The sequence below is a fragment of the Syngnathoides biaculeatus genome, chromosome 16 (assembly GCF_019802595.1).
Source record: "Syngnathoides biaculeatus isolate LvHL_M chromosome 16, ASM1980259v1, whole genome shotgun sequence".
In the NCBI taxonomy this organism is placed as follows: Eukaryota; Metazoa; Chordata; class Actinopteri; order Syngnathiformes; family Syngnathidae; genus Syngnathoides; species Syngnathoides biaculeatus.
In genome coordinates this window covers 14,733,468-14,755,661 of record NC_084655.1, presented here as the reverse complement: position 1 = coordinate 14,755,661, position 22,194 = coordinate 14,733,468, and the positions used below count along the sequence as shown (strand labels likewise).

At 42.8% G+C, this 22,194-nt stretch overlaps 3 protein-coding genes across 10 annotated transcripts; 2 read left to right on the top strand and 1 right to left on the bottom strand.

Annotated features, from left to right (window-relative positions):
- Positions 1–222: 222 nt before the first annotated feature.
- mief1 (mitochondrial elongation factor 1) lies at positions 223–4,191 on the top strand. The gene is made up of 4 exons (XM_061847454.1): positions 223–369; positions 444–624; positions 962–1,233; positions 1,317–4,191. Exons 1-4 carry the CDS (start codon positions 223–225, stop codon positions 2,154–2,156), a joined length of 1,440 nt encoding a protein of 479 aa, XP_061703438.1. The 3' UTR covers positions 2,157–4,191.
- Positions 4,177–19,895, bottom strand: napsa (napsin A aspartic peptidase). 3 transcript variants are annotated; one of them, XM_061847450.1, is made up of 11 exons: positions 19,300–19,895; positions 16,447–16,534; positions 9,011–9,080; positions 8,584–8,737; positions 6,926–7,049; positions 6,167–6,285; positions 5,816–6,015; positions 5,618–5,740; positions 5,369–5,513; positions 5,186–5,284; positions 4,177–4,770 (listed from the first exon to the last, which is right to left on the bottom strand). In XM_061847450.1, the coding sequence occupies exons 1-11, from the start codon at positions 19,651–19,653 to the stop codon at positions 4,609–4,611; spliced, it is 1,638 nt and encodes a 545-aa protein (XP_061703434.1). In that variant the 5' UTR covers positions 19,654–19,895; the 3' UTR covers positions 4,177–4,608. The 3 variants fall into 3 exon arrangements, with proteins under 3 accessions (XP_061703434.1, XP_061703436.1, XP_061703435.1); XM_061847452.1 differs by lacking the exon at positions 16,447–16,534 and having other exon boundaries at positions 19,300–19,377; XM_061847451.1 differs by lacking the exons at positions 16,447–16,534; positions 19,300–19,895 and adding an exon at positions 9,179–9,213.
- Positions 8,554–22,108, top strand: LOC133515140 (uncharacterized). Of its 6 annotated transcripts, none has more exons than XM_061847459.1 (10): positions 8,556–8,695; positions 15,815–15,926; positions 16,864–16,965; positions 17,077–17,280; positions 17,345–17,446; positions 18,859–18,984; positions 19,053–19,121; positions 19,964–20,003; positions 20,387–20,441; positions 21,216–22,108. In XM_061847459.1, the coding sequence occupies exons 3-10, from the start codon at positions 16,951–16,953 to the stop codon at positions 21,955–21,957; spliced, it is 1,353 nt and encodes a 450-aa protein (XP_061703443.1). In that variant the 5' UTR covers positions 8,556–8,695; positions 15,815–15,926; positions 16,864–16,950; the 3' UTR covers positions 21,958–22,108. The 6 variants fall into 6 exon arrangements, with proteins under 6 accessions (XP_061703447.1, XP_061703442.1, XP_061703448.1 ...); XM_061847460.1 differs by lacking the exon at positions 8,556–8,695 and adding an exon at positions 14,261–14,768; XM_061847463.1 differs by lacking the exon at positions 15,815–15,926 and having other exon boundaries at positions 8,554–8,695; positions 17,140–17,280.
- The last annotated feature ends 86 nt before the right edge of the window (positions 22,109–22,194 follow it).

Sequence of the window (22,194 nt, the reverse complement as noted above, 5' to 3'; positions counted from 1 at the left end):
AAAAAGACGCACTACATGCAAGCAAGACAAGTAAGATATGTGCATAGACAAAATTATAAATGCGGTCAGGAAGCAATGGTAAAGGGACATTAGATTATTATTTTTTTTCGCCCTGAATCTGAAATCTATCTTATTTATTCACTGCTTTATATTCATTAATTTAAAAAAAAGTAAGTAAATTGGTTGGAAAAATCTTTGCATATTCCATATTTTAGCTGCAGGATGGCCGGCGTGAATGGAGACCGTAAAGGCAAGAAAGATGACAACGGCATCGGCACAGCCATCGATTTCATGCTGTCCAACGCTAAGCTCGTTTTGGGGGTCGGTGGAGCAGCCATGCTAGGCATTGCAACGCTCGCTGTCAAAAGAGTATGCAAAATGCGATTTTATTTCTTTAATTTTCTCACTGTCGCATTACTCAAAAGTAACTTTTGGTGGTTCAGATGTACGACCGTGCCATCAGTGCTCCAACCAGCCCCACTAAGATGGAGCAGAAAGGAAAACAAAGCTGGGAAGAGCCCGCCTGGGTGGGTTCGTCACCTCGGTTTCTGAACCACGACATGAAGGCCACCGTTAGCAGGTCCCTCCAGTCCCTGCCCACCGCCTCAAATTCATTTGAACCAGGTGTGTACACCAAACTTGACCACGTGCGAAGTTGCTTCAAATGACGGTGAATTTTTAAACCATGTTGGTGCTTCTATTTCTGTATTTGGTAACAGACGTCCAATTTGGAGGATTCTTGCCATTTGTTCACAGTGGGTGCTTCTGCTCCGGTCGGCCGCTTATCGGCATTAGATTAGCATTTGTCTGAAGAGAGAACGTTGTTTTGGATGTTACATTGTAGAAGACGGCTGCTTCTCTTGGAATTTGTAGTGTGGTTCCATTGAGTTGACATTCCACCTCCCCCCATCCCCTATTATCTTGATCTTGTAATCCATCTGCCCTCTCTCTCGCTCACCAGACTATCTGCGGAGGGCAGTGGGTCGAGCTGCGGTGAAAGGGAGCGGCCCGACCCAGTCCGACCTGCTCCGTGCTCGGATGCGCCTCTCCCTGCAGGAGCGTCTGTGGGATTTCTACCAAAACAATGTGGACATTCCTTCCGAGGAGCAGGCCGTGGCCCGCAGGGCAGCGCTGGACATCTGCGCCGAGCTCAGAGTTTTCCTGCACGCCAAACTTCCCGACATGCCGCTCCGGGAGATGTACCTGAGCGGCAGCCTCTACGATGACTTGCAGGTGAGACGTAACATCTTTTTGTCCTTATTCTGTAGTCGTCCGACACGCTCTTTTATTCAAACCCGACTCGTCCATCAACAAAGGTGGTGACGGCTGACCACGCCCAGCTCATGGTGCCTCTCATTTTGGAGAAGAACCTGTGGTCTTCCATTCCAGGGGAGGACACAATCATGAACGTTCCGGGTTTTTGGTTGGTCCGCAGAGAGAACTTAGAATATTTCCCGCGGAACAGCAGCTACTGGGACCGCTGCATGGTGGGAGGATATCTCTCCCCGAAATCAGTCCTAGAAGTGTTTGACAAGCTGGTCGGTTCTATCAACTGGCCCGCTATTGGCAGCGTGCTAGACTATGTGATTCGTCCTGTGGTCCCCTCAGAAACCCTGACCCTGGAGGTGCAGTACGAGACGGACCGTAAGCTTTATGTTGACTTTTTGCCATTACTCGTAATGGAAGATGGGACATCTCTCATAGCCAAACCGCATCGGCTTGCCGCAGAGCGCCACGAGAACCTGTGGAGGCAGAGCTTCCGCGTTGCCGAAACCGCACGACTTAGGGCCTTGGATCAAGAAGATGGAGGCTATCGATGCGCTTGCCTCAAGGTGGCCAAGGCCGTGTGCAAGCTCAATCCTGCTCTCAACCGGCTTAATGCCAGCCAGCTCACCAACGCCATCTTGCTGCTAAGTGAAAAACAACGTAACTGGACCCACGAGGCGCTGGCGGACAACTTCCTGCAGCTGCTAAAGGTGTTAGTGGGCTACCTGGAGGCGGGGCAGCTCCCCTGTGCCCTGAGCCCAAAAGTGAACTTATTCTGTGAATTGACTGAACAGGAAGTGGATGAGCTGGGCTACACGCTCTACTGTGCGCTCTCAGAACCCGAATCGCTTCTGGTGACTGCGGCGACGCAGCTTCCGCATCCCTCCTAAAAAAAAAAAAAAAAAAAAAAAAAAATCAGTACCTATGTGGCACTCACTCAGTCACTCTTCAGGCAATGTTGACCTGCAGGCATCATTTTTCAGGACTTATAATAAACCTGATACCAACATCTGAGAATTTTGTCCAATGGCATTCACTTGGTCTTGAGATCGGTTTGACTTTTGTGTGTCCCGAGTATAGTTTTCAATCTCAGATGTCCGTCAAGCCCAAAAATGATGGTGTCTTGTACCGTTGCCATTGTATTAATGAAGTTGGTGTTTCATGCATCGTCTTGATAAGGTAAAAACTTTACTTGTAATCTATGTTACTCTGCATCAGATCGTAGCACTTTTAAACTGATCGGACACCTTTAGGTTGTCCGACACCTCTCATGCATTTTATGATTACGGAACTGTGACACTACGTCGAAAAGGAATGGAATGTTGAAATTATGTCAACACAAAAGCTAATAACATGCTGATAAATGAATAAATGGATTCGCCAAGACGCTCATGGTTCCTCAGTCAGACAAAAGCTTTAATGTTCTCATATTTCAATGTGGACTAAAGCGTTTGCAAGAACACTTAACTAATATGCTGTCCTCTTTGAAAACGAATGCATAACGTCGGCAGCCAGTGAGTGTCAGGTGGTTGCATTATGAATCCTAAAATGTCATCTCTTAACCGGTGATCGCCGATGTTCTCATTAAGTCAGAATAATACACAGCAGCAGATTGTTTTATTTCGCTGAACTACTTTTTTCATGAACAGAAACTATTCCCTTTACTGCCTGTGTGTGTACAAAGCTGCTCTTTGTTTCCCTCTTATGAACAGAACCTTTCTCTACTTGTATAGCAACTGATTGGTGCATTCAGTACACCTTTTTTTTTTTCTTTTTTAAATATTTAGTGGAATGATGCATAACTTTGGGACTGATGTCCATGTGAGGACACTCAATTTTCCCCAAGAAATTTAATTAAGTGTGTTAGCTGTTTTTTGCTTGTTAGGAATCAGATCTGCGACACATTAAGTGGTCGGTACCATTTTGAAGATATTGGACCACCCTTTTATTCAATTTCCATAATACTTTTTTCCCCATTTTGATATGCTTCATTTAGTTGTATTCCAAGTGATTTTTGGTTAAAGAAAATCATAGAAAATGGCTAAATTTGAGCAGTTTAAAATGGTAACATTTATCCAAACGGAGTTAGCGCAGGTATTAAAAATGAACGTGAAACTAAAGATACAAGGGTGGTCTAATAATTTTTCTCATGACTAAAGATTATAAACACGCACACAGGCTTTCTTGTTTTAAGTTTATTTCTTTCAAACCTTTCAGCTGCTCTCTCTCTCTCTCATACAGAAATGGACACTTGTTCCGTACAGCACAAGTACAGATGCGCTACTTCTCACCACACCTCACTTTCTCATCCACGGTGCATTAGTTAGTCTAATTAACTTCAGGTCGTCCATCCCCGGCCAAAGGGCGTGAGTAACAGCAGCTGCTGGAAAAGCAAGTTCAAATATTTGTCTGGAAAAACAAGTGCATGGTAGATTTTTTTTGCTGTCAGGTTTAGCCTTAGGATGAAGAACCGGCGACGTGTCGAGCACTTTCATGGAAGGATCCAATTCCTTTAGGCATTCAGTTGAAAATATATTGAATCGTAGGAAAGCAGGTACATATTTTTGTATTGTACATTTGCAACTAAAAGGATTACTGGAAATGACTGAAGTACCTGTGTGTATTATTCTGTGCTTTGTGTCGAATTTGACAATCTGAGGTCTTTGTGTGCATGTTAAGTATTCTTTCACAGCCTAGTTTGTTAAAAAATGTCTATTTGGAGGGCGGGAGGGAGTGTGCCATGATTATTCTGTTTATGAAATTCAAAACCCAAAGTAGATTTCTACCTCTACCTTGTGGGGTTCACACTGGCCATGTGCATGCTGTGCTTTATCCCCAGCTTTGTTTTATTGTTGGTACAGCTCTGGAACTGAGCATCACTTTGGAAGCATAGAAATAAATGGAACAAAATTGCTTTTTAAAACCTTTTATTTGTCTTGATCTTTGATGAAATGCAAGTCTTCTGTTTAAACGGAAATGAAATTGCCGCGGGGTCTCTGTGAACCATATTAACTTAATTTTTGCAACTCTCAACAATTGCTTGAAGATATATGAGTGGAAATATTCAAATTCTATCTAACGTGCATTTGTTCATTTGCTACTTTGAACCTGAAAGTGAAAGAGTTCTACATTTGCTTGTTTCCCATTCATTGAGTTTCACATTATCCTCAACATAAGAACCAGAAGATGTGAAGTCTTCAGTTCTCACTCAGCAATTTGAGTTTTAGGGAGCCACAAATCTAAACACTGCAATAGCAAAAAAACAAAAAAAACATAAGACATGGTGTGATCTTTGGAGTTGTGTGCTATCTATATAATAATTTTTCAAAAAATCGAGAGTGACTACTTGGCTAGTGCAAACCCGACACGATCCGCACTCCTGTCAAAAACTGTGTAGTACTTCCTGATGAAAACGTCTCCCAGAATCCAAAGTGGGCCAGCAGGGGGCGGAATGTCCATGGCCATGAAGCCCGAGAGGCAGATGGACGAGCCCATTTGAGACTCCTGTGTCAGATTAACGGTGTTAAAAGAACAAAAACGCTTGTCCATTTAGCACAGAAGTGTCAAACTCATTTTTTGCCAAGGGCCACATTTGACTTGGGAAACCATAAAAATCTTTAACTGCCTCATCACATCTACACATGAAATTTATGAACTAGTTTGGAATCGGAAATCAAGGGTAATGGGTTTCCCAACTATTGTTTGGTAACACAAAAATGCTTATAATAGCTCAAAGTTATCATTTATGACATGACAATTTGAGATTTGGGGACAGATCTTTAACAAAAATCATGGAAGTTGATAGAGATGATTTGCCTCTGCGGGCCACATAAAATCATGCGGCGGTCCGGATCTGGCCCGCGGGCCTTGAGTTTGACACCTGTGATATAGCGGATCAGTGAGTGGACGCAAATGATACCTTCATGACGTAATCCTCTCCACTCAGATTAAACATCTTCCCTCCGATGTTAAAGGAGATGAGAGGGAGGGAGTCGATCTTCTTACAGTCAATTATATACTAAAATAAATAAAAAAAAGAACGAAAAGGACGTTCTGCGTTATAATGACATTGAGGATAAGATGCTACTCTGAAGAACCGGACCTCTCCCATCAGCAGGGGCAGCGCGCCGATGGCTTTGTGCAGTGCCCGGATTTCCCCCGAAGGGCCGACAATCAGGGACGTCCCAGTGTCGACGATAGCCTGGCAGCCGGCTTTGCAAAGGGCCAGTTGGTTGCCCACGCCGACTCTGAGAAAGACGTAGCAAAGTGGCACAAAGTCACGCACGGGGTTTGGAGAGCGCGAAAAAACGTACCTTATAATAATAATAAGTCACATGAGGTTTGTTCTCACTCATTCATCTTAATCTGCCAGTAGGCCTTGCGCGTGACGTTGACATAGTGCAGGTCTCCAGTGTAGTACTGTGGGTCGGACCCACCCAGCATCAGCTCTCCTCCCACTGCTGCTGCAGGGTCTCTGAGAGGGAAAACATACAGTACGCATCCGCCCGTATCGGAGGATCAAAAGTATCTCGACAGATGTATTTTCTACCTGCTTATGTAGAAAGAAAAGACATTCTGCGGCAGCAGCTTGGCCGCCATGGCGGTGTCGAACACCGGGGTGACGTTGGCGACTGATATGGACGGGTAGGCCATGCCCAGGACCCCATCGAAGCGGGCGAGAGCAAACGTTACGCCGGGCTGCTTGACGGCTTCGCCAAACTGTTGTCCGGGCACGGACAAACCTGCTATCTGTAAGCGTAGCGGAATGAAGCCGCGGTGAACAAAAATAGAAACAAAAAAAAAGGAAGAATGAAAAAGGCTTCTGTCTGACATAATCGAGACGGCGTGACTAACAAAATTGTGGAATGTGGTCAAACAAAGGAGTTACATGAGAGCTCACATTGACTGTGTCTTGACTGATGAACCCAGACAGGCTGCCTCTGCCGTATCGGATGGAAAAGTCAGTACCGTTCTCGACGTAGGTACTCGACTTCTTTGAGTTGTAGCGATGATGGAGCCCTGGTGGGAGGCAGCGGGTCAAAATGGTCAGGGAGACTTTTTCAATCACGGCTTAAAGACGCAAGCAAAAATCTCTGTGCAATTTGACATCTTTTTTCATGGGACAGACTACAAAACTGCCTTTGCTTTGTATTCGCACATTTTCTGTAAGACGCGGGGGACTGGCCCAGCTCATTTGGATCAAGATCAATGTTTTTTTTTTCAAGACTTTCTTGATTCCACTGCAGGGAAATGTGGCCATTGCAGTTTTGATGGAATTCTACAAAGTTTTGTAGGTAATGCATACGTCAGTGTTACATAATGCTGCACGCTAACAGGTTCGACTGGATTAACACGGCATTGTTCAAGTGGCAAATTTCAAATAAGTCACGATAACCGGATCAAAACCAGGCCTCTTCTAAAATGTGAAAGCTAATTATATGTAATGAATAGTTGTTTCATTAACTAATTTATCTTTCATTTCAGCGTTGACACTTTTTCTTTTTAACGTTATTGAAGTTCATTTTAGGCACCGTCACATTGTGGTTTCTTTGAATGTAAACCGTAAAATGATCGGAAGTCACCTGAATCGGACATTAAACCCGAATTGCGCGCTCGGTACTGCCGTGAGAATCCAACCTGGGTGGGTCAGGACACTTACAGCAGGCCACGTCGAAGAATGAGCAGTGGATTGAGGGCACCCAGAGGTTGGACGAGCCCGTGTCGAACAGCACCGTGAAGTCCTGAGGTGGCGACCCGATACTGATGACCCCAAAGTACTGGGCCTCGAGACCGCAACACAACATCAGAACAATGTTAATCTGAAGTACATGCAATTGTCATAGCAGATAGTATTTGAAACGTTGCCAGGTGTGACCTCGAAGATACGAAGGTCCAGGTAACATTTAAATACAGACTCCTGCATCTGTAAATCGTCCATCCATTTTCTTTGCCGCTTATAAAAGAAGAGAAAACCCATGCAAACTCCACACAGGCGGTTCCGGGATCGAACCCCGGTCCTCAGAACTGTGAGGCCAACGCTTTCCATCTGATCCACCGTGCTGCCTCTATAAATCATACGTTGGCCAAATACTATAGATTCGTTACATTTTTCAACCCATCTTTTTCCTCTTTTGTTGTCATTCAAATGTTTTTTTGTCACTTCACAATGTTAGAAAAACTACCTGCCATTGTTTGAATTTCATGTTAAACTATGTGGCATTTTTAAAATATTTTTTTCCTTCTTCTTAGTCTGAGCACTCTGTAATTCCATAAGAGGGATTTTTTTTTAAATTCAAGTTATCCAAACAAATTTTATATATAAAGAGATATTTAGATTATTACTTCTGCTTGAGTCCATTTCAGTATGTACTTTTCAAATTAAAAAAAAATATACATAATTAAGTAGAGGAACTGACTTAATCATGGGAATTGGGAATTTCAGTATCGATCCGATACCATGAAAATATGCTCTCTCCTGATACTGATACTTGTTACTTGAAACGTCATGATCATTTAATAATCCATCCATCCATTCATCCATCCATCCATCCAACGGGCAGGAGTCGGGGTACACCCTGAACTGGTTGCGAGCCAATCCCAGGGCACATGGAGACAGACAACAGTCACACTCACAATCACACCAAGGGGAAATTTAGAGTGTTCAATTAATTTTGCATGTTTTTGGGATGTGGGAGGAAACCAGAGTGTTCGGAGAAAAGCCTCGCAGGCACGGGAAGAACATGCAACTCCACACAGACGGGTCCGGGATTGAACCCGGGACCTCAGAACTGTGAGGCCAACGCTTCCAGCTGAGTCACCGTGCCGCCCTACTTTTCACTTTTTTAAAAATATGTAATTAAGTAGAGTAACTGACTTAATCAGCACGACTAAATGTACCAGTAGCACTACTTCTACACGAATCTTTATTTCTGCTTGAGTACAACAACGTGCCACTACTTTCACCGTCTCTGTGGAGGGCAAGTGAAATGCGTTGGCAGTCAACAAGTAAACAACAACAAAATGACTCTTAGAAACATTAGGGTGTTGTCCTAGTTCAGATATTTTTTTTATTGCGTGTTTTAAAGCTCAAAGAATGCTGTTATCCCAACATTTAAATTACATAATCTCTCCTTTATGCTTTATTTTTACATACAAATTGGCACAACTCGCCTCACCCCACCTGGCCGACAGGTGTGGCAATATTTTCCACTCGCAAATGAGCCAGTCGCACATAAACTTGTTCATTAGGTGAAAACCCACAAGGTGCAACCCAATTGTTCAAGATGACATAACGTTACGTGACCTACTGGCACTCACATCCATGAAATTCGTCAGCCTCTCGACGGGGACTTCGGGGGCGAGAGCGCTATCCGGAGCTCCGCTGGACTTCGCCAAAGCCCGAATTTGCTCCAGAGACATCCCATTGTCGGTAATGATACGGCGGAGGCTCCTGGTCTTCGTAAGGGGAACCCTACAAGAAAAAGAAAAAAAACAAAACAAAACGAAACAAACCAGAATTGTTCGACAGAATAGGCACGACCTGAAAGGGCTTAGTCTCATTTTTGCTTCCGGTTACCATTGTTTAAACCAAAACAACAACAAAATAACAAATTACTTTTGTATGCAATACGCGACGGTGACAAGTACATTGCAGAAGTGTTGAGACCGCTATTATCTAACTGGCGCGATGCAAAAATATCTTTACATTCTAATATACGCAAAGTGAAAAAACGTCTTAGTGTACCTTACAACTGCGATGCTGTGCGACACGAGCAATACGGCGACCATGTAGAAAATCCCCAGGCGTGTCATTTCTGTGCAGGGAGGAAAAAGCCGATTTATTCGTGTTTCATAGAAATTGTCTAAAACAAAATTAAAACAAAACTACTGTATTTCCGTAATTTCCACTGACGCATGTGGCTAATGACGAGGCTTCGGCAACGTCCGTCTTCATTCGTTTATTTTCGAAACAAGCCACCCATTGGATGAAATCAGTCAACCCGTTCTTCCGATTGGTGAAGACTGATGTCAATCAGACGGTAATCCCCAAATACAATGGCTGGTCACGAGTGATAGATAATGTGATTTTGGAGTGATAAGGCACGCCCGAAACTACATTTGAAAACACCGCTGGCAAAAGGTTTCATGTTATTGCGACACAAAATATGACACAAAGTACTATTCGTTTATGGCAGCGGACTGCCTTTTGCCTTGTTGTTTGCGGTTGGGATTAAGACCTTCGATGCAGGATAAAAACTACATTACCCATGATACATATCGCCCCTTTTCTCACGTGGTGCGGTCTGCCTTGCCCAAGCATTCCGATTAGTACTACAATATACTGTCTAATGGTGCCATTCGGAGTCCCAAATGAGACTTCACAAATTAGCCGTTTATCAAACAGGGGCGGACGATACTGGGAATTTCGGTATTGATCCGATACTATGCAAATATGCTCTCTCCTGATACTGATACTTGTTACTTGAAACGTCATTATCATTTAATAATCCATCCATCCATCCATCCAACGGGCAGGAGTCGGGGTACACCCTGAACTGGTCATCAGGCAATCACAGGGCACATAGAGACAAACAGCCCTGCTCACAATCACACCTATGGGCAATTTATTAATGTTGCGTGTTTTTGGGATGTGAGGAAACCGGAGTGCCCCGAGAAAACCCACGCAGGCACGGGGAGAACATGCAAACTCCATACAGGCGGGTCCAGGATCGAAGCCGGGACCTCAGAACTGTGAGGCCAATGCTTTACCAGCTGCCCCACCATACTTCTTCTTCTTTTCCTTTCGGCTTATCCCGTTAGGGGTCGCCACAGCGTGTCATCTTTTTCCATCTAAGCCTATCTCGTGCACCCTCCTCTGTAACACCAACTGCCCTCATGTCTTCCTCACAACATCCATCAAGCTTCTCTTTGGTCTTCCTCTCGTTCTTTTGCCTGGGAGCTCCATCCTCAGCACCCTTCTACCAACATACTCACTCTCTCGCCTCTGAACATCTCCAAACCATCGAAGTCTGCTCTCTCGAATCTTGTCTCCAAAACATCCAGCTTTGGCTGTCCCTCCAATGAGCTCATTTCTAATCCTATCCAACCTGGTCACTCCGAGCGAGAACCTCAACATCTTCATTTCTGCCACCTCCAGTTCAGATTCCTGTTGTTTCTTCAGTGCCACTGTCTCTAATCCGTACATCATGGCCGGCCTCACCACTGTTTTGTAAACTTTGCCCTTCATCCTAGCAGACACTCTTCTGTCACATAACACACCAGACACCTTTCGCCAGCTGTTCCAACCTGCTTGGACCCGTTTCTTCACTTCCTGACCACACTCTCCATTGCTCTGTATTGTTGACCCCAAGTATTTGAAGTCGTCGACCCTCGCTATCTCTTCTCCCTGTAGCCTCACTCTTCCCCCTCCACTTTTCTCATTCACGCACATATATTCTGTTTTACTTCGGCTAATCTTCATTCCTCTCCTTTCCAGTGCATGTCTCCATCTTTCCATTTGTTCCTCTGCATGCTCCCTGCTTTCACTGCATATGACAATATCATCTGCGAACATCATGGTCCAAGGGGATTCCAGTCTAACCTCATCTGTCAGCCTATCCATTACCACTGCAAACAGGAAGGGGCTCAGAGCTGATCCCTGATGCAGTCCCACCTCCACCTTAAATTCCTCTGTCACACCTAAGGCACACCTCACCATTGTTCTGCTGCCATCATACATGTCCTGTACTATTTTAACATACTTCTCTGCCACACCAGACTTACGCATGCAGTACCACAGTTCCTCTCTTGGTACTCTGTCATAGGCTTTCTCTAGATCCACAAAGACGCAATGTAGCTCCTTCTGACCTTCTCTGTACTTTTCCACGAGCATCCTCAAGGCAAATAATGCATCTGTGGTACTCTTTCTAGGCATGAAACCATACTGTTGCTCGCAGATACTTACTTCTGTCCTGAGTCTAGCCTCCACTACTCTTTCCCATAACTTCATTGTGTGGCTCATCAACTTTATTCCTCTATAGTTCCCACAGCTCTGAACATCCCCTTTGTTCTTAAAAATGGGAACTAGAACACTTTTCCTCCATTCTTCAGGCATCTTTTCGCCCGCTAGTATTCTGTTGAATAAGTTGGTGAAAAACTCCACAGCCATCTCTCCAAATTGCTTCCATACCTTTACCGGTATGTCATCAGGACCAACTGCCTTTCCAGTTTTCATCCTTTGTAGTGCCTTTCTGACTTCCCCCTTAGTAATCATTTCCACTTCCTGGTCCTTCACTCTTGCCTCTTCAACTCTTCCTTCTCTCTCATTTTCTTCATTCATCAACTTCTCAAAGTATTCTTTCCATCTATTTAGTACACTACCGGCACCAGTCAACACATTTTCATCTCTATCCTTAATCACCCTGACCTGCTGCACATCCTTCCCATCTCTATCCCTCTGTCTGGCCAACCTGTAGAGATCCTTTTCTCCTTCTTTCGTGTCCAACCTGGTGTACATGTCTTCATATGCCTCTTGTTTAGCCTTTGCCACCTCTACCTTTGCCCTACGTCGCATCTCGATGTACTCCTTTCGCCTCTCCTCAGTCCTCTCAGTATCCCACTTCTTCTTCGCTAATCTCTTTCCTTGTATGACTCCCTGTATTTTGGGGTTCCACCACCAAGTCTCCTTCTCCCCTTTCCTACCAGATGACACACCAAGTACTCTCCTGCCTGTCTCTCTGATCACCTTGGCTGTCGTCGTCCAGTCTTCCGGGAGCTTCGGTTGTCCATCGAGAGCCTGTCTCACCTCTTTCCGGAAGGCCGCACAACATTCTTCCTTTTTCAGCTTCCACCACATGGTTCTCTGCTCTACCTTTGTCTTCTTAATCTTCCTACCCACCACCAGAATCATCCTACATACTACCATCCTATGCTGTCGAGCTACACTCTCCCCTACCACTACTTTACAGTCAGTAACCTCCTTCAGATTACATCGTCTGCACAAAATATAATCTACCTGCGTGGTTCTACCTCCGCTCTTGTAGGTTACTATATGTTCCTCCCTCTTCTGGAAATAAGTGTTCACTACAGCCATCTCCATCCTTTTTGCAAAGTCCACCACCATCTGCCCTTCAAAGTTCCTTTCCTGGATGCCGTACTTACCCATCACTTCTTCATCGCCCCTGTTTCCTTTACCAATATGTCCATTACAATCTGCACCAATCACAACTCTCTCGCTGTCTGGGATGCTCAGAACTACTTCATCTAGTTCCTTCCAGAATTTCTCTTTCAACTCTAGGTCACATCCTACCTGTGGTGCATAGCCGCTAACCACATTATACATAACACCCTCAATTTCAAATTTTAGTCTCATCACTCGATCTGATACTCTTTTCACCTCCATGACATTCTTAGCCAGCTCTTCCTTTAAAATAACCCCTACTCCATTTCTCTTCCCATCTACTCCGTGGTAGAATAATTTAAACCCTGCTCCCAAACTTCTAGCCTTACTACCTTTCCACCTGCTCTCTTGGATGCACAGAATATCAACCTTTCTCCTAATCATCATGTCAACCAACTCCTGTGCTTTTCCTGTCATAGTCCCAACATTCAAAGTCCCTACACTCAGTTGTAGGCTCTGTGCATTCCTCTTTTTCTTCTGACGCTGGATCCGGTTTCCTCCTCTTCTTTGTCTTCGACCCACAGTAGCTGAATTTCCACCGACGCCCTGCAGGTTAGCAGTGCCGGGGGCGGGCGTTGTTAACCCGGGCCACGACCGATCCGGTATGGGATTCTTTAGATGAACGCTCATATTTGTTTGGCACAGTTTTTACGCCGGATGCCCTTCCTGACGCAACCCTCTGCATTTATCCGGGCTTGGGACCGGCCTACAGATTGCACTGGTTTGTGCCCCCATAGGGCTGCATTAGCTGCCCCACCATACTGCATCATTGAATAATTTAGTGATTTTGCCTTGACTAATAAGTTGATAATTTTCATGGTGTAATATATTATAAAGATTTTAGGAAGTAAAAATGTATTTTCGTTTTCATACAATACAAAACAATATAATGGAAAAACACTACCGCAATTGCTTCAGGGAAAAAAAAAAGTCAACTAAAATGTAAATACAACAATGTCAACATCACAAAAAAAAACATAGTATTTTGGCCCTTCATACATTCGATACCCCACCATAGTTGATATTATTATCTATTATAGAGCTTATCTGTATATAAATAGTTATTTTGGGGGGTTTTCAATTCAAAAAATGATTTTTTTCAACTGGCTCAATATATAATAATAATAATAACAATTCTGCTATAATTGTTTACCAAATTGCCATCTGAAAAACAAATTACCTGGGTATTGTTGATTTTTTTTTTTTTTTTTTTTTTTTTTTTGGGGGGGGGGGGTTGAAAAGCCTCTTCCAATGAGCTCTATTTCTGCTCCAGCTTGACTAGTTCACCTTTATATGTTTTATTTCCCATTGTTTCATTTTAGAATGCAGTGCTTTGTCAAAAGTATCACACTGTTTTTGTGACAATTAAGTGAGTTGTTACACAACACGCCTTTCACCATTACAACAAACAAGGAAGTAATGTACATGTTTTGTATTTATAGAATTTCCGCTTAGCATTTCTGAATTTTCTTCCCCACCTACAAGTCATATGATGACAGCATTTATCAATATGATATTATTGGACAGTTTAACTGGTAATTAGAATCACAACGATAAAAAAGTAAGGTGGGGCACAGAAGGAACCACTAATTACTGCTCATGGGGAATATCGTGGAGAAAAACTGACAAATCACACTCACATTTCCTGTCCAACAAGTAAAAAAAAAAATCCTCACCAAATTTTATCTATAGAACTCGAGGACTCAACTTTAAGCACATGACAATTGAACATAACTTAATAAAAATATCAAAATAATATTTAAAAAAACATTAAAAACAAGGGTAGAGTCCCGTGCTTAGTTGAAAGCTAAACTTATTTAAAAATAATAATAATTTCAAGTGGGTTTTAAAAATGTACACTGAGGGTGCTTGTCTAATATTTACCGGGAGGTAATTCAATAGTTTGGGATCAGCAGCTCAGATCGTTTAAAGGGAGGATGGTGATAATAATAAAAAAAAGAAATGAAATATATAACAGCAGAAATTATTAATATGGGACTGGAATGTTGAACTTCAAGTTCCGCAGCAGACAAAATTTGGAATTTGCTATTGCCCCCGCCTTAACTGCTTGGCGGCACAACTCGTTTGAAGTGCCCCGTCATTCTGGCATCATTGGGTGTGTGGGTGTGACATTTATTAGATAATCAGAGATCCCCCCGCCTCAGACCGAGGTAAAAAGTATTTAAAGCAGAGTATTTCGAGTTCTTCCTATTTGAAAGACAACACTGAGTGTGTCAACGTCTTCAACTTCTTCTTTAAAGTCTTAAACTGAGGCCATCGTCAAAGCTACAATGTAATTATCATCGTGGGCTGAGAGGTGACGGTAAGCTTAAACTCTTCATTTTAATGCATATTTTAGAAATATAGATTCATTAAGAATCCATTGCTGGTTTACAATGCAACCTCACCTTTGTCATTTTTTAAAAATTATATCCTTATTGTATTTAACAAAAGTGACCCGCAAGTGCAAAATCCTGGTCCAAGAACTGTGAACGCTTTAAAAAAAAAAAAAAAAATCAAAATACAATCTCAGACGTGAAATAATTCTTTCTTGTATACAGTGCTCATTCTCTAACCCTCAGATAGGATTGTTTTATGAATATATGTGTATCGTCTTCTTCTTTTTCTTTCGGCTTGACCTATTAGGGGTTGCCACAGCGTGTCATCTTTTTCTATCTAAGCCTATCCCATGCATCTTCCTCTCTAACACCCACTGTCCTCATGTCCTCTTTCACCACATCCATCAACCTTTTCTTTGGTCTTCCTCTCGCTCTTTTGCCTGGCAGCTCCATCCTCAGCACCCTTTTACCAATATACTCACTCTCTCGCCTCTGGACATGTCCAAACCATCGAAGTCTACTCTCTTGAACCTTGTCTCCAAAACATCCAACTTTGGCCGTCCCTCTAATGAGCTCATTTCTAATCCTATCCGACCTGCTCAATCTGAGTGAGAACCTCAGCATCTTCATTTCTGCCACCTCCAGTTTTGCTTCCTGTTGTCTCTTCAGTGCCACTGTCTCTATTCCGTACATCATGGCCGCCCTCACTACTGTTTTATAAACTTTGCCCTTCATCCTAGCAGAGACTCTTCTGTCACATAGAGCACCAGACACCTTCCGCCAACTGTTCCACCCCGCTTGGACCCATTTCTTCACTTCCTTACTGCACTCTCTGGATTGTTGACCCCAAGTATTTGAAGTCGTCCACCTTCGCTATCTCTTCTCCCTGTAGTCTCACTCTTCCGTCCACCCCTCTCATTCACGCACATATATATTTTTTTTACTTCAGCTAATCTTCATTCCTCTCCTTGCCAGTGCGTACCTCCCTCTCTCTAACTGTTCCTCCGCCTGTTCGCTGCTTTCACTGCAGATCACAATATCATCTGCGAACATCATGGTCCAAGGGGAATCCAGTCTAACCTCGTCTGTCACCCTATCCATTACTACCGCAAACAGGAAGGGGCTCTGCGCGGAACACTGAGGCAAATAAAACAATCTTTCTTTACAGAATGGCTGCTCAATTTCATGAAAATGTGCAAATAGTGATCAACTACAGTGGAAAAAAAAGTATTCAAATTTATGTAATTCGGACATGTACAATGGTAGCACATGATTAAACGGCGTTAACGTAACATATTTGATTGTTTTCAAGGATAAAATGGTGAAATAATGCCAGTTTATCACATTTTAATCATTCTGAATAGAAAATTACTGGTGTGGGTTTTTTTTGTTGTTGTTGTACAAGTTGGCCACGACAGGTTTTGCAGCATAAAAAAAGGAACAAAACCAGTTTTCCTTTCCGATATTGAAAGAGACTGTTAGCCACATTTTTCCATGACAGAAATGAACACAATAATGCGTAGCTGTATCCAAGAAGACACTTCTGAGAAACAAATAATTAATCATTCTAAAATCTAAAACGTGGAACATGACTGCCGCCTTAGAATCTTTGAAAAGGTAATTGTCTACAGAGTGTAAACATCAAAGCAGGTATCAACTCACCGGAACGAGATTTGTGCTGCATTGATGAGACCATCAAAAGGGGAAGTGCGTACTGGACCTGGGCGTGGCAAACGGCGGGTACATGTTTCTACACTAGAGAAAAAAAAATCTGCAACATTGTTTCGTAATTCTTTTGAATTCCTTCAAAATGTTTCCGTCAGTCAACCGCGGCTCTGACAACTGTTGAAAGCTTCATTTTTCTCCCTCCATGTCTTCAAATGATCTCGAACTACAAAAAGTAAGACAACAGATGGAAAAACCAGATTGTATAACTTTCCACTAAACAGTCACAAAGGTAGGGACAGCATGTTGGAAGCCATTGCCATTGTAGTTGTGACGCATACGAATGGATGGCCATGAAAAGCAATAATGTTACAGTTTATTTTAGGTTTTGTCATTTTTTTTTCATCTTTATAGCCCAAGCGAGAGACTGCAAGCTGAAACATTTACGCTATCCATTCAACATCCATCATAAGGTCCTCCATTATAGCCCATGCTCCGGACATGGATGGACCAGGGGTAATAACTAAAACTACAAGTCATGAAATCAAACAAAATTCAGCAATTAGATTACAGCACGGGGTTCTGTTATATGTGAATAATATATGACCTTCACTTTTTGCTCCTCAGAAGAAAAACACAATTCTGAGCAATCGTTTTACTATATGTTATGGCTCATCTTCAACGTCCCAGAAAACAAAATACCCAGCTGACTACAAGAAGCAATGTCCCGTTCGTCCACCTCCCGAGCCACCAACGCGTATTCATGTGAACGCCAATCATCCAAAACCAGCAGTCAATCACACAACGTCTCTCCGAGAACAACCTAGAAAGGTATAGAATACATTTCTGCCTTAATTTATCGTGAAAAACATTAACAGAAAAAGCTTTGCTCCAGCTTTCAGGTCTCTATCAGAGAGAACTGCCACGTCATCCTCCCCCCCAAACTCCTCTGGCCAACGTCAATATGAGACAAACTTCAAATCAGTGGGAATCTGAGGTGTGACCCGTGTAGATGGTATTTCAAAAGATCGCATTAACACGATCAAAGATTCTGGGACATCGACATGATTGAATTAATGGTCCAAAGTTCATCCGAGAAACTATTTAAAGCATTCTGGGCGAACTTCAAGTTTCATATGCTGCTAGACCTCCAGCTTCATCTCCCTTGGGACCATTTGTGATTCACATAATTAGCTATCCCCATCCCCCAATGTTAGCTTATTAGCAATTCAGCAATTCCTTGAAATTAAATGCACATTTTGGCAAATTTCAGGTTTCCAACCTCAACACAGTATGCAAGCAACTCTTATCAAAGTGCTAAATGATATAAGATTGAACACTGACGTGGGAAAGGTGGCTGTTCTTGTAATGTTAGAGCTCAGTGTTACAGTAGCTCATCAGAGACTCTTGAACAGTGTGGGACCGTGAGTAGGACTAAATTGAATATACTTTAAATTTTCAAGGTCCTACCTGGAGGAAATATGTTATTTTCCAACAACTGGAAGTTTTCAATCTCATCAAATGGCAATAATTTATGGGGTCCCAAAAGGGTCACTTCTTGAACCGCTTCTGTTCAGCCTGTCCATGCTACCCTTGGGTCAAACGATTCACCATCTTCTTGGTGAATACCACAGCTGTGTAGATGACACACTGTTACATCTAGTTGTGTATCCAGCAGACCAGTTCAATTCAGGTCAATGTCTAAAACAAATACAGATACACGATAATATAACAGGATGAAACAAAAATTTTGTTCAAGTAAACTACAAAAAAAAAAAATCAAGGTAACTCTTTGGCAGTAAAGAAAAGATGAATGCTGTTAACAAATACCTGGAGTCACACTGGTTAAAAACCACAGACCAATTCAGAAACCCTGATGTGTGTGCTAATAGATTCCTGTCTGACTTTCAGCTGTCATATCAAATCAATAACTAAAGCAGCCTTTAATGAGCTGAAGAACATGTCCAGAGTGAACCAGTTCCAAGGAGATCAGGAGAAGCTCATTCGTGCTTTGACACTATCTTAAGTAGGCTTGACTATCGTAATGGTCCTCCAACAGACTCCCCCATAAGAGCATGAAACAAGTGGAGTTCATTCAGATTTCTGCAGCTGGGGTTCTGGCCAGAACAGTTCTAAAGTCCAAATTATTTCACCAAACACTCGAGTTCTGGCTCATGGACTACTGGTTTACGATGTACTCTAATTGCAACTCAGTGTGTATCACTAAATGACCCCTAAGAGAATTGCTAAAGTCTTGTACTAACTCCGTCTGGACTGCAATTAAATTAAAATAGTTTTAATTGCTGGCGAGCTAGTTATTACTGTATTCTAATAACAACAACATAACTGAAAGACGTGATACTCCATGTTTGTGAGAGGATGGACATAATTTTCCTTTATCCTCAACAGCTCAGACCCCTCCCATCAAGCCATAGCCTGCCTCCCGGCTCTTTAGGAAAGTCTCCAAAAGAGCACTTGTACAAGCCAGTGGAGCCTGTCTACCTTGAAATTCTACCATCAGAAAACCATAACACAGTGAGAAAGATGGCACACAAATGCACAAACACACACACACACGCCTGATTCAATGATCTGTTAAACAGTTTCAGGAACAAGAGTCGTCAAGAGCACAGAGAATAATACACGACCAAATAGACTTCAATGCAAATATGGTAAGGTTACTGCAAACATCACTAAATAAGTGTAGCAATTGTCCTATATGATGATATAGATATTGATAGAATATAGATTCTATGTTTAGTTGAACTCCAAAATCTATATGCATAAATGTGTGAACACAGTAAATGTGATGTGACCAGAAAAAGCTCATCCATGCATCCATTTTTTTACCGCTTTTCCGGGTCGGGTCGCGGGGGAAGCAGCTTCAGCAAGGGATACCCAGACTTCCCTTTCTCCAGCCACTTCTTCCAGCTCTTCCGGAGGCATCCCGATGCGTTCCCAAGCCAGCCGAGAGGCATAGTCTGTCCAGCGCGTCCTGGGTCGTCCTCTGGGTCTCTTTCCGGTGGGACATGCCCGGAACACCTCACCAGGGAGGCGTCCGGGAGACATCCGAATCAGATGCCCCACCCACCTCATCTGGCTCCTCTCAATGCGGAGGAGTAGCGCCTCGACACTGAGCCCCTCCCGGATGACTGATTTTGGTTTCCCTTGCCCGGACGCTACAGAAACTAGCTCTAGGGACATAGAATGTCACCAGAAAAAGCTAAGCAAATCAGTAAAATGATATCAGTTATCATTTTGTACATTTTATTCATACGTGTTGTCTTTGTGGATGAGTTGGTGCCCCGTTATTTTAAAATTTGAACCCCCTCCTGCATTAAACCGTTAGATGGTCAACACTCAATGATGCAATCTCAAAACAGCAGAAGTAAGGCAAAAAGGTTCACGTTTTGTCGGTGTGGCAAACCCAAGGAACAGGGCTGACGAGAAAAAGTGAAAATGACAATGACTAGAACAAAATGTAGGTTCATGTCCTTGTCTTTGTCTTTCACAGAATACCCAGGAGCTCATACAATGGATGGCGAAACTTTCAAGTATGTCCATACAGTGTAATTCCTTTGGGTAAAAACAGTAAAACCACAAGTTCCATGAGACATTTTTAGCTAAAACATATGCGTTGGCCATCATATGAATAATTTTGGGGATTATCTATATGATATCTAATCCTGATAAATGAAAAAAAGTTATTTATATCATTATTATATATTAATGAATATTCATATGAAGTAATAATATAATAAAGTATAAGAATGATATTATTATATAATGATATATTAATAATAATTAATATATTGTATCATTTATATCATGATCACTTCAAATATCACTTGTATTCTCTTTCTTTTCTTTATGTGCAACAAAATAAATAGTCAACGTAAACTGTATCTAATCTTACAATGTGCTGGATTTCTGACAGAGACGGCTAAATTGACTCCAACCTTGTATGGACTCAGTGCAGAGGAACAAATGAGGTAACCGGAGGAATTTATTTGATCAGCCCAGGAAAGCAAGAAAACCTAGACTCACTAAGAACAGGGGGGGGGGGGGGGGAGTATAGGGGGTGAAAAAGCGATTTTTAAAACAAACAGATTGCCTTGGTCATTTGTAGATGAGGCAAAAATAAAAAGGACAACAAAAATCTGAATATTCACTGTTGAAAGTCTTTCGCAGTACGGTGGCGCAGCTGTAAACGTTGGCCTCACAGCTCTGAGGACCTGGGTTCAATCCCGGCCCCGCCTGTGTGGAGTTTGCATGTGCTCCCCGTGCCTGTGTGGGTTTACTCCGGGTACTCCGGTTTCCTCCCACATCCCATAAACATGCAACATTGATTGGACACTCTAAATTGCCCCTAGGTGTGATTGTGAACGCGGCTGTTTGTCTCTATGTGCCCTGCGATTGGCTGGCAACCAGTATAGGGTGTACACCGCCTCCTGCCCGTTGACAGCTGGGATAGGCACCAGCACTCCCCGCAACCCTTGTGAGGATAACCAGCAAAGAAAATGGATGGCTGGATGGATGAAAGTCTTTAATCAGAGAATTTGGAGGATTTTAAGTTAAGAAATGGCTGGAAGCGACAAATCAATAAAAATAGTTACATTAAATATGATGTGACTTGGGTATGTCAATGCTCAACGGGCTGGAATGAAATAACGGCGCCATCCTAATGTGGCCCCCGGACTGTGTTTTTTTTAACCCGTGGTTTTCCGAACTCCAGCTGGATCTGTTCTGTCTCTTTCGTCTTTCAGATCACTTCACGAGAGAACGATGAATACGATGCAGGCCCTTCGTCTCCTCAGCATTCTCATGATCCAGCGTAGTCAACAGCTTCGAGAATACATTGTTGCTTTTCAGTCCTTGGCAGAGCTTTTAGAGAGAGATAAAAAGAAGGTCAAAAGTATGGGTATTGCTGGGGGCACCACCGGTGCAGTGGGCGGGGTGACCGCGGTGGTTGGGATAGTCTTGGCACCCGTAACCATGTGTGTCTCGCTGGCCGCTACGGCTGTGGGTGTCGGGATGGTGGGGGTGGCGGGAGGAATGGGTGTGCGCGCTTTGAAGCCCAACAACAACATTGTCGACAGAAAAATGATAAAGACACTTGTCACTGATTATATGACTAACTTTGCCGATATAGAACGCTGTCTGAAATATATCCTCTCTGAGATAAAGGAGCTGCAAGGGCAAGATCTCAACAGGCTACGTCATGCTGGAGCTCTGCCTGAGACTTTGACAGCGGCACGGAAGTTGCAGTCTGTGACGAACAACATAAATAACGGTAGAAATGATGTGCGTAGAAGTGGAACTTCTTCGGTGATGCTGTTACACACATTTGCCACAGAAATAGATCAGTATTTTAAAGAAAAGCAAGGAAAGGAAATGCTAAAGAGGTCCAATAAGAGCAGGCTCTCAGTGAGAATTCAACAGCTTGCTCAAAATCTCAAGGAGGAGTTTGACTATGTGGATTTTGTGTGGAAATGTTCTGTAACATGAAAAAAAAATTGAATTTCAATTGAATCCAATTGAAACTCTTTTCATCTCAGAGGTCTTGCATGAAGATTAAAGTATATTTCTTTTGTTTTAACTATTTGATTTCATGTCATTTCATTGTTCATTGGGGTCTTTTGTGATAATGTTTTCCGTGATTTCTCGAGTATAATGCATCCTGAAGTATAATGCGCACCCCCCAAGTTGACCTAAAAAAATTTGTTTAAAAATCGGGAAAGCCCT

Excerpts from the sequence above, each read along its gene's own strand:
- mief1 (XM_061847454.1), top strand. The coding sequence starts at position 223 with ATGGCCGGCGTGAATGGAGACCGTAAAGGCAAGAAAGATGACAACGGC. Across the intron at positions 370-443 it reads CAACGCTCGCTGTCAAAAGA|ATGTACGACCGTGCCATCAG; the intron begins GTATGCAAAATG and ends TTGGTGGTTCAG. Across the intron at positions 1,234-1,316 it reads GCCTCTACGATGACTTGCAG|GTGGTGACGGCTGACCACGC; the intron begins GTGAGACGTAAC and ends CCATCAACAAAG.
- LOC133515140 (XM_061847458.1), top strand. Across the intron at positions 20,004-20,386 it reads ATGGATGGCGAAACTTTCAA|AGACGGCTAAATTGACTCCA; the intron begins GTATGTCCATAC and ends GATTTCTGACAG. Across the intron at positions 20,442-21,215 it reads AGTGCAGAGGAACAAATGAG|ATCACTTCACGAGAGAACGA; the intron begins GTAACCGGAGGA and ends TTCGTCTTTCAG.
- napsa (XM_061847450.1), bottom strand. The coding sequence starts at position 19,653 with ATGTCCCTAGAGCTAGTTTCTGTAGCGTCCGGGCAAGGGAAACCAAAA. Across the intron at positions 16,535-19,299 it reads CGACCCGACCCGGAAAAGCG|AAACATGTACCCGCCGTTTG; the intron begins GTAAAAAAATGG and ends TCTCTAGTGTAG. Across the intron at positions 6,286-6,925 it reads ATTCTTCGACGTGGCCTGCT|GGCTCCATCATCGCTACAAC; the intron begins GTAAGTGTCCTG and ends GCCTCCCACCAG.